Source organism: Xylaria bambusicola (genome assembly GCF_022495145.1).
Source record: "Xylaria bambusicola strain CBS 139988 unplaced genomic scaffold F5B22scaffold_29, whole genome shotgun sequence".
In the NCBI taxonomy this organism is placed as follows: Eukaryota; Fungi; Ascomycota; class Sordariomycetes; order Xylariales; family Xylariaceae; genus Xylaria; species Xylaria bambusicola.
Genome location: NW_025953582.1, coordinates 177,472 through 190,709, shown reverse-complemented (window position 1 = coordinate 190,709; position 13,238 = coordinate 177,472). Strand labels below are relative to the sequence as shown.

The window sequence follows — 13,238 nt, the reverse complement described above, 5'->3', positions numbered from 1 at the left end:
CATGCTTTATCTCCTTTCACGACTTAGACTAAATCCCAAAGGAACTTCCACGATCTACTCAAATGGGGCTACATAAGATTAATAATCACGGTGCGGCCGCAAACCCGCGCGATTCCGGATGGGGTTTGTCTAACTACGCGCCGTGTTGCTCTCTCGGTCTTCGGACTTTTGAAAGGTGAAAGTGGAGTTTGTGACGCCCGGGTCCGTGTGAATAAGCGCTGAGTTGATATGGTCTAGTCGATGACATGATCAGATCTAGTTAAGGATATTTTGGCACCTATGAGTATATTGAGGCTCAATTCTTACGTAGTATCATTGTTGGGGCGAGCCCGTATAACAAGAGAAACCAGCGCTTATACATCAGAGGGGAGAAAATAACGGTACGATCAGAACTCGAGCATCACCAGTACCTTATATTCCACCCTCGCGTCATGATAGCAATTAGTGGAAGCGTTTCGAAGCCTTCCGTATTATAGGTGGTGCATAATCCCCTTCTCCCTTCCGCTCCATTCACGATTCGTCTCGGTCCCTTCGACATACGCTCATGAATGCCGCAGAATTCTCCTCAGTGTTCTCAGTCTAGGTGAATTACTACGGAGCCCAGGTCGACCATGAAGATAACCACGTCGCCGAAACTATCAAACGATTGTGTAATATCTCACTAAGCTCTCGGAATTCGGACGGGACCAGACGTATCAGAATAAATGAAAAATGGTGAATCACTCGTTAAGAAAAGCGTAAAAAGACCACCTACTATAGCATAAGCGCAATAACAAGATCAACCAACTACAACAATCGTTCACTACTTTCAATAAGAACAAGGTCACGCATTATTTTACCGGATAACTGCTCCGCGAAAATAACATACTCTTCATTAGATATATATACTCTTCTATCCCACCATCTCGGTATATCTTAACCATCACACTCGCCCAGAGAAAGACAACGCAAACCCATCCCAACAGCTCCTCTACATCTAAAATCTATATCACGAAAACGATGTTAAACCGCATGGCTCTTGGGATCATATACCAAGTATACATCCCTCCCCCTCCCACTTAATAAGATCCCAATCCCATCCCAAAGATACCGAGCAAGCGCCCATAAACCAACATTCACACCAATCTGAATCCCAAACCCGAACCAACATCCTTCAAAACTATCGTCCTTATTACCTTATAAACAACATCCAAGTATAAATATCCAATAACGACCAAACGAAATATAAAAAAAAAATACAACTTAAAAAAAAAAACTCATGACTATCCTTAAAAGATAAAGCAAATAATAATCAGTCCACTCGCCCCGCGAAGTAAACACAACCGATCAACAAGATGCCGGTATCAAGCACCATTCGTCATTCAGGCATTACTACTTAGTCGCTTCAAATCTGACATGTGATTAACAAGTAGACAGACAGAGCTGCAAATCCAGCTTCCAAGCTTAAACGCATACACCTACCTCCTCAAGGGATTGAATTCATATACGACAAGCACTAAGCATTACGGGGCAGGACAACAGCACTGGTAATTCCTTCCAAGTCTTCATAGATACGAGTGAGAAATTTGTCATATTTGCGTGGTTGACCATATCCATCTATTTTAAAGGTATCAATCATTACAGATATCCACAAAACCGAACGACATCCCAGCCAGTAAAACCCCCCGAACCAGCTCCGATTACTGAGGTGCTCAGCAGCCAAGTTAAAGATTAGTATCCGGAATCACAGCCACCTGGGCCAACATCCATTTTCGTCGGTTTTTTTATTCCACCCCAGGCCTGAATGACATCGCTTATATCGTAAATGCGACAGAGAAAAATGACAAGTGCGAAAGAACATGTATCCAGATTGAGAAGTGATAAATGGGGTTGCAGATATTGCAAGTATTAGATGGGGGACGCAGAATGCCGATGGCGGTTATGGCATATGCGCGTCCGTGGAGTTAAAAATTGTTAAACCGAACAAAGTTAATCGCTGTACCAGACACAAGGACAATCAATTGTCAAATTAAAGGTATGGCGATTTTGAGGATCTGATGGAGGATGTCGATGAAATGGAACGAATAGGAATCAAGTCTTCAAAGTTTCAAGACTGACGCGGAGAGGGGAATACTGAAATCGTAGATCAAACGAACCATCAAATCAAGAGGTATATATGCCCGTAACGCCAGATAGATGAAGACCTAGGAGAGCAAGAAGAGAGGATCTAGCCAGGTATATACACCACTGGCGAGTTGAGCACCAGCCCATGACCACGAGATCATGCTGAAGATGCGACAGCTAATCAAGGATGCGGCATGTGTTCTGGTGACAGACTCGGCTGGTCAATGGGGTCGAAGTGCACCAACTGATTCATATCCAGATCAGCTTGACCAGGCTCAATGAATGCTGGAGAGTGAGGGTGCATAGGCAAGTTGATGGTATGTTTCGAGTACATCTCATTCAGGCTGTGCCCGTCGTCTGAAATAGCAGACTCTCCCATGGGATAGAGGTCGGCCGATGCGGGTCGCTGCATCATGGCGAGAGGAGGTGACTGTTCAACGATGGCTGGGTCTCCGTGTTGGCTGCCATATGAGAGTGGGGAGGCAGGAGGTGCAACTTGGGGCATCGGTGAAAGGAAGTTGGTGCTATATGGAGTATGCACGGGAAGTGGAGTGCCTTCAGGGGCCTGCGGGAAAAAGTTGGGACTCGAGTATTCCGAAGGGGCCGTAGTCGAAGCTGACAGAGGGTATTGTCGCATATCCAAACCATAGGCCGCCTGTGTATCTATCCGCAGATGCGACCCGGGATTAAGTGCCTGAGGCTGCTGGGGTATGGGAGCATAGATGTTAGGGTTATGTGGCTGAGGCTGGTTCTCGCCAGGGTGTTGGATGTAAAATGATGGCATGGGAGTCTGGAACATGGCGAAATCGACGGCCGAAGGAACTGAGCGACTGCGCTGTCGCTTATGACCGGGTCCACGCATACCGTGGGACATTGGGTTAATTCCCCATTGCGATTCCTGGAACATGCCGACGTGAGGCTGAGCGAAGTTTGGCTGCGAAGAAGGACGATTCGTTGGCGACACGGGAGCTGATACAGACAAGGCGTGGCTCATATCGAAGGGGTTTGTGTTGTGACGGTTAGCAAAAGATTCTAAAGAGACCAACTTGGCTAGTTGACCGCTTAGAACTTTGGGATTACCGCCTAGATGGTGAACATAGCAGTGAGTGGCCTGCTGGTCCTCGGTGAAATCGCCACATTGGAAAAATCCATTGGAGTTGGGAGACGAGTCCATCCAGAAGTTGGGTGGTCGGTTTAGTTCGATGACAATTCCACCGAGCTTCCCATCCCCCTCCGCATTCTCCAAAAATATGTTCTTGATAGCACTGAAGTGATATTCGATCTTATAGCCAGCCTGATCGTTGTTGATGTAGTAAGTCATTGTGCATTTCTCGGGTGAGTAGAAGATGATGAGATCCATCGTATTCTGCCCGACACGCATCCACTTTCCAATGCTCAAAGATCGGCAGGTCAGATGGTGAATCACTGATTTGCTGTTAGCAAACACAAGGCATGGAACAGTGAACTACGGGCGGTGACAACTTACAGACTTTGCCTTGTCCACCCTGATCGCCGCCCAGCATCATAGAACCGTACGGCATCAAGCCAGTACGTCCCATGTAGGGTCCACCAAGACCCTTGCCAGACTCCATTGCCTGCATGGCGAGGTAAGCACGCATAGACTCCGGAATCGAGTCGATGTCTTCGCCGCTTTCCAAACTCTTCTTCGCAAGAAGCTTAATCTTGGCACGCCTAGAAAGAGAAGGGTCAGTGTGACAGCCATGGATTGTGGGGAAGCTGTTTACGCACCGGTTCTGGAACCAAATCTGGACAGACCTTTCGGTCATGTTGATTTCTTCGGCTATCCGTTCGCGCACAGTCGCAGTGGGTGTCGGGTTCTTGTTAAACTCGAGCTCCAGAGTGGTGAGTTGATCCTGGGTAGCCCGCTGTCGCTTCTGGTTCTTCTGCTGCTGAGTCAAAGTGCTCTTTCGAGGAGGGCGCTTTGAGAGATTGTTGGGGGTAGGGACAGACGCAGTCGATTTGGGCGAGGGCGACTGGCTCATCTTGGTGCCGGTGGATCCAGCAGGCGTGAGGCTGGATGGCTCAGGAGTCGAATGCGTCGCCATTGGGGTTTCGGACACGGCATGTTCCATGGGATGTTCCATCTTCATTGGCATTTCCATCGCCAACTCCATTTCGTAAGCAACTCTATATGCTTCGAGGCGGTGTTTGGCGGACAAGTGCTCGGTGATTGTGGTATGGTTCAACTGCGGCTGAGTTATGCAAGACGTGAGTGAGAACCCAGGGCGACGAAGATAGCGTCCAAATGTAATGTTGAAAGAAATATAAAAGATTGAAAGTGGTAAGTCTGAAGGAGTGTCGTTCTGTATCCTGAATCTAAACAGTCGAGATAGGCATATAATGCGTGGCTAAAGACGCGTCGGTCTCGGTTGATCAGATACAGAATTGATTCTTGCTGGTATTGTTGTTGCTGTTCTGGGTGCTAGTGGTGGTATTGTTTAGCTCGAGTGTCGTTCCAAGTCGAAGTCGCAGACGAAATCGAGGGTTGGTCAACAAGCGGTGGGCGCGTCTTCGCGACGGTGTATAATGAAGCCTAAGGAATGAAATGGACCCGAAAGGAGTGACGGTGTCCGTAATGGCTACAAAGGGTTGAAAAGGAACGTGGAGGGGGAAAATGAAAGGAAAGAAAAAAAAAAAATCGAATTGCCGAAAAAGGTCGACGATACTGGCGGTAGAAGAAAGATTGGCAAGATACGAAGAAACGGAGGAGAAGGGAGCAGAGGGAGGGGGGATGGCCGAAGAAAAAAACCCTGGGCCGGTGAGTTGGCGGGAAAGGGAGCCTGTGACTGGTCTGGACGGGCCAGTTCGGGCTGTCCCACACCAGCAGACACACAGAAGGGCACACCACTGCACCCAGGTACCAGCAAGCCCTGAGGGAGATACTTCCAGTAGGGAGGGCGGATGTGTGGACGACCAGGTACCCGATAAGTACATACCCACAGCGCTTGCTCCGGGGGGCCACAGTGGAGACCTGTACTATGGATGTACCTGCCTACCTACAATACTTAAGTAAGTAGGTGTCTAGGTAGGGTGCACTAAGCGCTAGCCTACAGTTGTACCTGCAGTAGCCTCTGCGGGCTGCGTTGTATGGTTGTACCTGGTGCAGCCTGATGGGGTGACGAAGGAGGTACCTAGGTACTACTATAGTGGTATGGGCTCTGTGGGTGGTTAGATGGTCTTGCTTTACACAGTACCTTACCTATGTACTTACCTAAAGTACTTATTACACACGCAAACAATCGTGACCTACTCAAGAGTACCCGCCCAGAGGATTTTTGGAAATGTTTACACCATGGATTTGTGTAAGTAGGTCGTCAGATAGCACAGCTGGTCGCATGTTTTGGACTTGGGGAGTCTGGGAAGACATCTGGATAGGGACAGGTTGTGGGCGGTCAAGTGTGCCCATGGTGGTGTTCTGGTCAGATTCTGGTGGTGTGAACAGGGCAGGACAGGGGCTAGGCACAGTGCATCAAGCCAGCTGTGTGAGAGCCCTGTACAGTCTACTAGCCAGTGGATGGATGGATGGATGGATGGATGGTGGGGGCTAAGTACATACAAGGTACCTAGGTAGTATGTGATGCACAGTTTGGGCACCTATCAGGTAGGTACATATAGGTAGTGTAGGCAGTGTAGACCCGACGAGGAACACAAGAGCGGCACAAAACGTAGCACAGAGAGCCCGCAGGACAAAGCCCCAAGCGGCCAGACAGCGGCCAGATCAAAGGCCAAAGGGTACATGGATGGCATAAAAGGGATTCCGTTGTTTCCGTCACCATCGTGTTTACCCTTCTTACAGTAGGGCGGGTGGTCTAGATTGGCGATGCAGTGGCCTGCCCTCGCCTGCTGCTTACCTACCTACACCCTACCTACACTAAGTACCTGCATGTAGATACAGTACATATACTTGTTGCTGTACACTGTATGTGTAGGTCTCGTACCTGCATTCTGCCTTTCTGCCTGCATAAGACACAAGAAGAGACTAACCAAGGGAGGTTAAGCGTGTTTGAGCATTTGCCAAGTGGAAACTTCAAGTTCAAAAGCAGTCGCTGCCTGTACTTACCTATGTACCTACCTATGTACCTGCTGCTGTACTCCGAGAGGACGCGACCAAGACACTACCCGCGTCAAACACCAAGACTCCAAGACTCCAAGAAACATTACACTACCTAGATGGACTCCTATTCGTCTACCTACACTTGCAAGCCTCTCTCTACGCGTACATACTGTGGCATTTGGCCGATTGTTCACATTGTCAGGTCTGTTTCAAACCTTAGAATGAAAAAAAGAGGTCATATGAGATGTTACTGTCGTTCTTTTCTTCGTTCCTTTCTTCGACCCATGCCGCTGCTGTGTTCCAACAAGCAAACTGGAAACATCCGGCGTGATTTGGTTTGGTTTGGTTTGGTTTGATTCTCGATCTACGCTCCACCAAGTACATGGTTGATGCTGATGCTCAAGAAATCCTTACGTACCTTACACTGTTATCTGTCCTACTCCCTCTCAGGATACTACTGTGCTGCAAGGCTCGGCCGATATATTCAACGGAATAACGAATGCCTGCAGAGTAGAGTACGGAGCGGGCTAGCTATCCGGCCAGATCCCGCATCATCAGCCACAGCTTACGCTACATACATTATTTATGTGCTAGGTACATATGTAGGTTACCTGTAGTGTACATCTCCCTCTTCCTACAACACTTGACCTTGATATTCCGTGCTGTTGGAATCCCGCGACATACCAAAACCAAACGTTCTGGCGCCTTTCCGACATCCGCTCCGGCCGATGCCAGATGAAGCAAGGTGATGTCTTGCATGGTGCTGGCTTGGGAAAAGGGTAGTGGCGAGCTAGTCCACTAAATGGCTTACCCAGGATTTTGGTCTCGTCTTGGCAGAGTTGAGAATCACGCCGTTCTCACGTCACTGCCAGTCTCCCTCGCTTCCTGTCTCGCCTGTCTCACAGTTTCACACATTCGCTCGCTAATGTTGTGAACGGGAGACATGCCAATACTTTGATGCCGACCGTACCTCTCAAAGTGGATGGCCGCGGCCGCCGGCACTTCGGCGATTGTCTAAACTGCATGCCGTCAAATTCCGCTACTGGGGACTAGGGATCCATTATCAATGTCAAATGTATCCTTCAACGCTGCGAAAACAAATGCAAGATCATGGGGAGCCGGTTCATTTATTGAGCAAACCAACAACTCGTGCCTGAACGAGGCATCTACACAATGTAGGTATCAATGACAATCCACCTTGTACTCAGAATCATCACCCAAACTCCCCGGAGCAAGTCCTACATATGCATAGGTAGTAGTACTTCAAGGCTAGGTATTTCACTGCCAATCAGATTCTACAGTAGGTAAGACAACGCAACGGAACGGGATCTTCCTTGGTGGTTACTGACACCAATTCTAGCCACACTTTGTCCTATCGGTGCGCGATAACCGACCAATCAGCATTGTCTCCGAGTCCTCGCAGAGGAAGGGGGTTTGGACGCCACAATACAAATACCTGCAATGAGTTTAGCGGCATATGCTGTCACTCCACACTCACAATGCTGCTTCTTTAGTAGGTGTCCAAAGCGCTCTTTTGGGGGATGGAGGCTTACTCAAGACATTCCAAGCCATATGAGATATGACTAACTGGCCAGCAGTGTTGCCGTACGAATTATATCTTTACCTAAGCGGTCGATTCACCTCAAGAGCGTGCCGGCGTCTTACATGGACAGACTCAACGTACTAGGCACCGGCAAATATTGTTCAGCAAGCTAGAGGCCCGTTGAGCATACGTCGCAAAATTTGCCCAATCGTTTGTATTCCTGTTTTCTGCCCTGCACACGCAGAAGAAAAAAGAAAAAGAAAAAAGTATAGCCCGTGGGTTGCCAAGCCGCTGCTGGGAGGCACATAACCCTCTGCACCTCTGCACCTCTGCTTCGTATAAACACGAGCGCGGAGAATCGGTGGCATCCGGGCCAAGCACCCCCCTGTCGAGCAGCCCAGACTTGATTTAGAGTCGTACCAGACGACTGATCTGCTCTCTCGACTATGGCTCCCCCACACATCATTCCATGAATACCCCGTGACTGGTGGCGCGCTACCACTTACTGACGATGCTATGCTACAGTACATACCGGCTGTAGAGTGGTAGTAGTCGAGTACATGTTGGCGATCTGTTAGCTTCCGTCTGCCCACGATGTCGTCACCTAGAGCACTAGGCGGGCAGGACGGCAATGTGTTCATATGTGATGATTTCCCCCACTACTACCTAGTGTCGCCGACGTCCTGGCTCCGTTCTTTCTACTACCGTCGTGTAAGTAGAGGCATGTACAAGCAGTCGGTCTTATGCCCCATGATGCAAGTCTGAGTCGGCGACAAAACTAAGTACTCCTCATGCGCTATTGTGTACACTGTAAATACTATGTACTAACTAGCACACCAGCGGACCACATTTGGGTGTCTACACTTCCAGAAACTCAGGTAGGTCTTGGCACTTGCGGAATGCCTCCGGTTTCTTCTTCGCGGCTGCTGGCTCAAAGACCACCTACATTACATGTAAGGACAAGCATCTATCTGACAAAAAACAGCCACCTTTCCAGACAAACGCGGCAAAGAGGAAGCTTGCCGCATCAAGCGCGGATCACATACACATCAATCGGGCGCAGTGTAAAATGGATACCAACCCATGCCAGTCGATGCGAGCAATGTACAGTGCATATCAAAATGATAATCAACACTGTATGTATATACAGTATCCTTCTTTCAGGCTTCGGCGTTTCTGAACTTCAACTTTCAGTCAAGTCGGTGACGATACTCTTGGTCTTAGTGCCTTACTGCTAGGTAGTAACCTATTGCCCCTGAGCCCTAGGCCTCCTATGTCAGCCCAAGCTTCTCTCCCCTACCCTAAAATCCAACAAGTGGAAAAAAAAAAAAAGGGTGTCACGAGTGCTGTCAGTCCACGGCCGTACCTTGCAGCTTGCAGACTGCCCCTGAGCCCTCCCCCTGGAATCCCACCCTCCACAAACGTTTGTCTAGCCGATTTGAGCGACTTCAAACAGCCGGACTGCTCAACGGGCTAGCTTGCACCGTACCGCAACACTGTACGCCAGGATGGAGCGCCATGGGGTCTTTACTAACCCAGGAAGGCAGCGCACTTAGAGATACCTTCCTCACTAGGTTGGTCTATGCCTTGCTCTCCAAGCTATTTGTGCAGTAGCGATTTTGTCTAGCGAAATCTAACAATACATAGTAGGTAGTAGACCTTTGCTGATCGTGACCTTTTCGTGAATGCGAAAGGGAAACCCTCCGACTTCGACAGTCAAGCCATAACACTGCCACAGCACTCGCGGCGGCGCAGCCGGACGATGGAGAACAGACCGTCATACATAGAGGTGTGCGTGCTACTGTGCCAGTGCGGCTTCAGCTTCCATTTCGCCTACGTCGGCTCTGGTCGGCCCATATCCAGATAATGGGCCAAAAAAGTTTGTTGGCACGTCGAACAATCAGCAATCAATCGATTATTTTCTCCGTGAACTTTCCGATGCCGGTGCCGAGCGGCTTGCGACAGCTATCTACTATGTACTATGTAAGCGGTAGGGTGGTATTCTGGTGGTATTCTGGTGGTATCTACCCCAAATCAAATCCTTCCCTCCCCGTCCAGGCATACCCATCCTCGGAATACACCGCCTGCAGCCTTCTTTGATTACCCCTACCCTCCTCCGTGCCTCTGCCTGCATTTACAGCTGAGGCTTCGTTGCATGACCGACCAGCGGCATTTGTGACCTTGGGGCTACCGGCACTACCTAGTCAGGCTGTACTTACTTACAGTAGTACTTAGTGCGTGCCAGTGTGGCACTGGTATTTGTAAACGCGACACGGTTGTATTTGACCCACTACACGACTCACCAAGGCGTGTGTATACAACCGGAGTCATTGAAGTTGAGGTCAGAATCCATTATCCAGATGTTGCCCCACGGCACAGCTTAATGTAATGTTGCCTATTCAATTAAGATCGTGCATCGTATACCATCAGAAGCTGTACAGCAACGGTAACATTGACCCGGTCAGAGACAACTTCTGTTCAATTGATATAACCACTAACATACACCACAGTCCAGTAGGTAGTAGGTATACGGATCTATACACCACTGCCGTGGCATACGGTACGACAGGGATAACACTTGAAGGCATTGAATATGTGCTAGGATGTGGGCTGGCAACAGTCCCGAGACTTTGGTTTTATTGACATAGCATACGGAAAGATCAGACTACCTACCTACTTCACCAAGGGACAGTATCCTCAAGAAACACGGGTCAAGTTTGTTTCAAATTCCTCGTCCGCGGTCTTTCCATTTTCACATCCCTTGCCTCAATTCACGCGCAGTGTTATTATTCTTTCGTCGAGACAAACGCGACAGCCGTGTGTGAGAGCATACTACAACCCCATCCAATTTGTTTCCAGGACTACAGTATGGTGCATGAATACAGTTGGAGGGGTCCAATACTACGTAAACGTTGTCGACTTAAGACAAGGCCCCAGGTTTCTGCAGATGGATCGACCTCGAGGCCGAATGCTGAGGTAGCATACATGTCCATACTGCTACCTTACGTAGTATGAGTGCCCAGGTTGTGTCCAGACTCGCTGGCGGCCAGTAACAAGCCATCCCATTGACATACCTACCTAAGTGGCATTTTCCATCTAAGCCCAACATGCCAGACCCGGTGCCGAAGGCTGAGTGGCCGACATCCAACCGAAACCACGTTGATGAGGCGCCGGTAGTCTTCCAGGCCCTGGCAAAACCCTGCCGGCTCTGCATGCTCTGCATGATGCGACCAACTATTGATTGACAGCATTAGTCTTTGTGCACTATTTCTCGAGTTTCCCTTGCCCCCGCCAAGTTATTTTGCCCTATTCAACACCCCAACTAGGAGAGATCCGCGACGATCAGTCCACGGCCCTGCATCTCGATTCCAATACTGATTCTGACTGATGTACCGTTCAGGATAAGCCAATTGTTATCGTGATCCTTCGGCGCCGTGTAAAAACATAATCGATAATACTTATACTACCTAGTAGCTCCCCGCTTCCCAGGTCCTCGATGCAGAAAAGGGGCTTGCATTATCTCCGTAGAACTACCTAGACACATGCATTAGCCATTTTGGCGGGGATATAACCTGCACCGACCTGCTGGTTTATTCCAATATCTCATTTCAGATACCCAGGACCATTGGGAGAACAGTCGCGTACAACTACCTATTTCACAACGATATAGCCAGCACCAGCTGCTGAATTTTCCTCCGGATTGGGAACCGGCATTAGGCCGATTTTATCGGATGAATATCTACCTAAGTACTGTAGCTAACTGGGTTTCATCAGATGACACTAGCCACCTCCATCTACCAAACGGTCACAGGGTAAGCCTGACCGGCATCCCCAGACCTCGCTTAAACATAATAAGAACGATATTCCCCATACCGCTTCCTACTGTATCTACACCGCGCGAGATGTGTCAATCCATTTACGGCCCCATGATCCGCATAAACCCTATTGCTCTTTCTTTATCGATCCACATAAGTATCGAAAAGAAGCATCTGAAACGGTTTCGAGAAGCCGCCAAGACTGGCGATTTTCAGGGGAAAAGGGCGACCGCGCGCGGTGGCTTTACCTAATTACCCCGTCTGAGGCTCTTTTGCCAAGGGGATGTTTGGACATGCCTGGGATTGATTGATACTCATAATGCAGTAGCCAAGTTGCAGCATGTTTATCTGTCTATTGCGCCAAGTGCAACGCTGCATAGTGTCTACCTAGGTATGAGTAATGCTTGTTTCTGCGGGTTACGGTGAGTTTCATGGCCCTGAAGAGCTAAGTTTGGCTGGAGCTCAGCTCGTCAGAGCGAACCTTGACCTTGAATTACCTACCTACCCTCGCTACCTACACCGCGATCTCGCTCACAATATCAACGGTGTAAGTAAGTCACAATGCACCAAGTGGTCCCTGGTCCGCTTGTGTCGGGAATACACGACACTTGCTACCTACTAGTGCACGTACTTGGGAGAAAGGTATTATGCGCATTGTTTTGCACACGAGGTGTATAATGCTGAACTGTTTATGCATATAAAGTCAATGTGCAAAGCAGCTCCGTAGAGAATTGCTAGGTTATTCAATGCTGGATGGAGCTGAACCCGTTGCAAATTTATTTTTAGACACGGCTACACTACTTACTTACACCACAGCCCACCTATCCCTCTTCACTGCACCGTACTGCGCGCATAAAGATGAGCGGCGCATTGTGTCATGCTGTGAAACCTACATTACTCTGCTGTACACTGTCAGCATCATGGATGTATAAGATGTCTTGATAAGATCGCTTCCTTCAGCTGAATAGGGGAAGCTGATGCATACAGTACACGCATATATGATGGGGAAAAGGTGAAGAACAATGGTATGAGATTTATAGTATTTAACCTTACCTTACTTGACCTGAATATATGTATACACCGTAGTATGTAGTAGCTGACTTGATAAATAGCCCTGGTGTCAATGTTGCTCGCAGTATGAGAGTAGGTAGGGAGATACTTAGGTAGGTGCGAGTACATGAATACACTGCTTTTCGTGCGTGCGCGTTATAACCTGGGTTGCGATGCTATAGTTTGCGCTGTTTTTGCATCCTGGGGCTGATCGGGGTAATCTGTGTATGGGGTTGAGAAGGACGGGCCTATGTACTTAGATAAGACGAGGTTTTGCGCTTTGAGGCATTTGTTGAATTTGAACTTGGACTTGATGGAATGGCATGGCATGGGATGAGATGATGTGAGATGAGGTTGAGTTGAGACTATTGCTTGATTATCTGTCTTTTGCTAGCTTTGTGCTTATATGCCTACCTAGGTTGATAAATAGTACTATGTATGTTGATGTTCGTGTTTTATGTATGCTACGAATTCTTCCTTCAGCACACTTTCATATTGTGGTTTAAATTTCTCTAAGGGCTAGGGCCTGTCCATCCTCACCCTCTGGCTGTTCATCAGGTAAACCAGACTGCCAGGGCATGTATAGCGGACGAAGCCTTAGATACCAATCATCGGAGTGGGTTTCAGCCTGTCCTCCCATGGCCTCGACCAT

At 48.7% G+C, this 13,238-nt stretch overlaps 1 protein-coding gene across 1 annotated transcript; it reads right to left on the bottom strand.

Moving 5' to 3' along the window:
- Positions 1-2,284: 2,284 nt before the first annotated feature.
- F5B22DRAFT_637230 (homeobox domain-containing protein) lies at positions 2,285-4,169 on the bottom strand (the record flags this gene model as incomplete). Its single annotated transcript, XM_047977405.1, has 3 exons — positions 2,285-3,528; positions 3,590-3,795; positions 3,853-4,169. The coding sequence occupies 3 exons, from the start codon at positions 4,167-4,169 to the stop codon at positions 2,285-2,287; spliced, it is 1,767 nt and encodes a 588-aa protein (XP_047829573.1).
- Between the last annotated feature and the right edge of the window lie 9,069 nt (positions 4,170-13,238).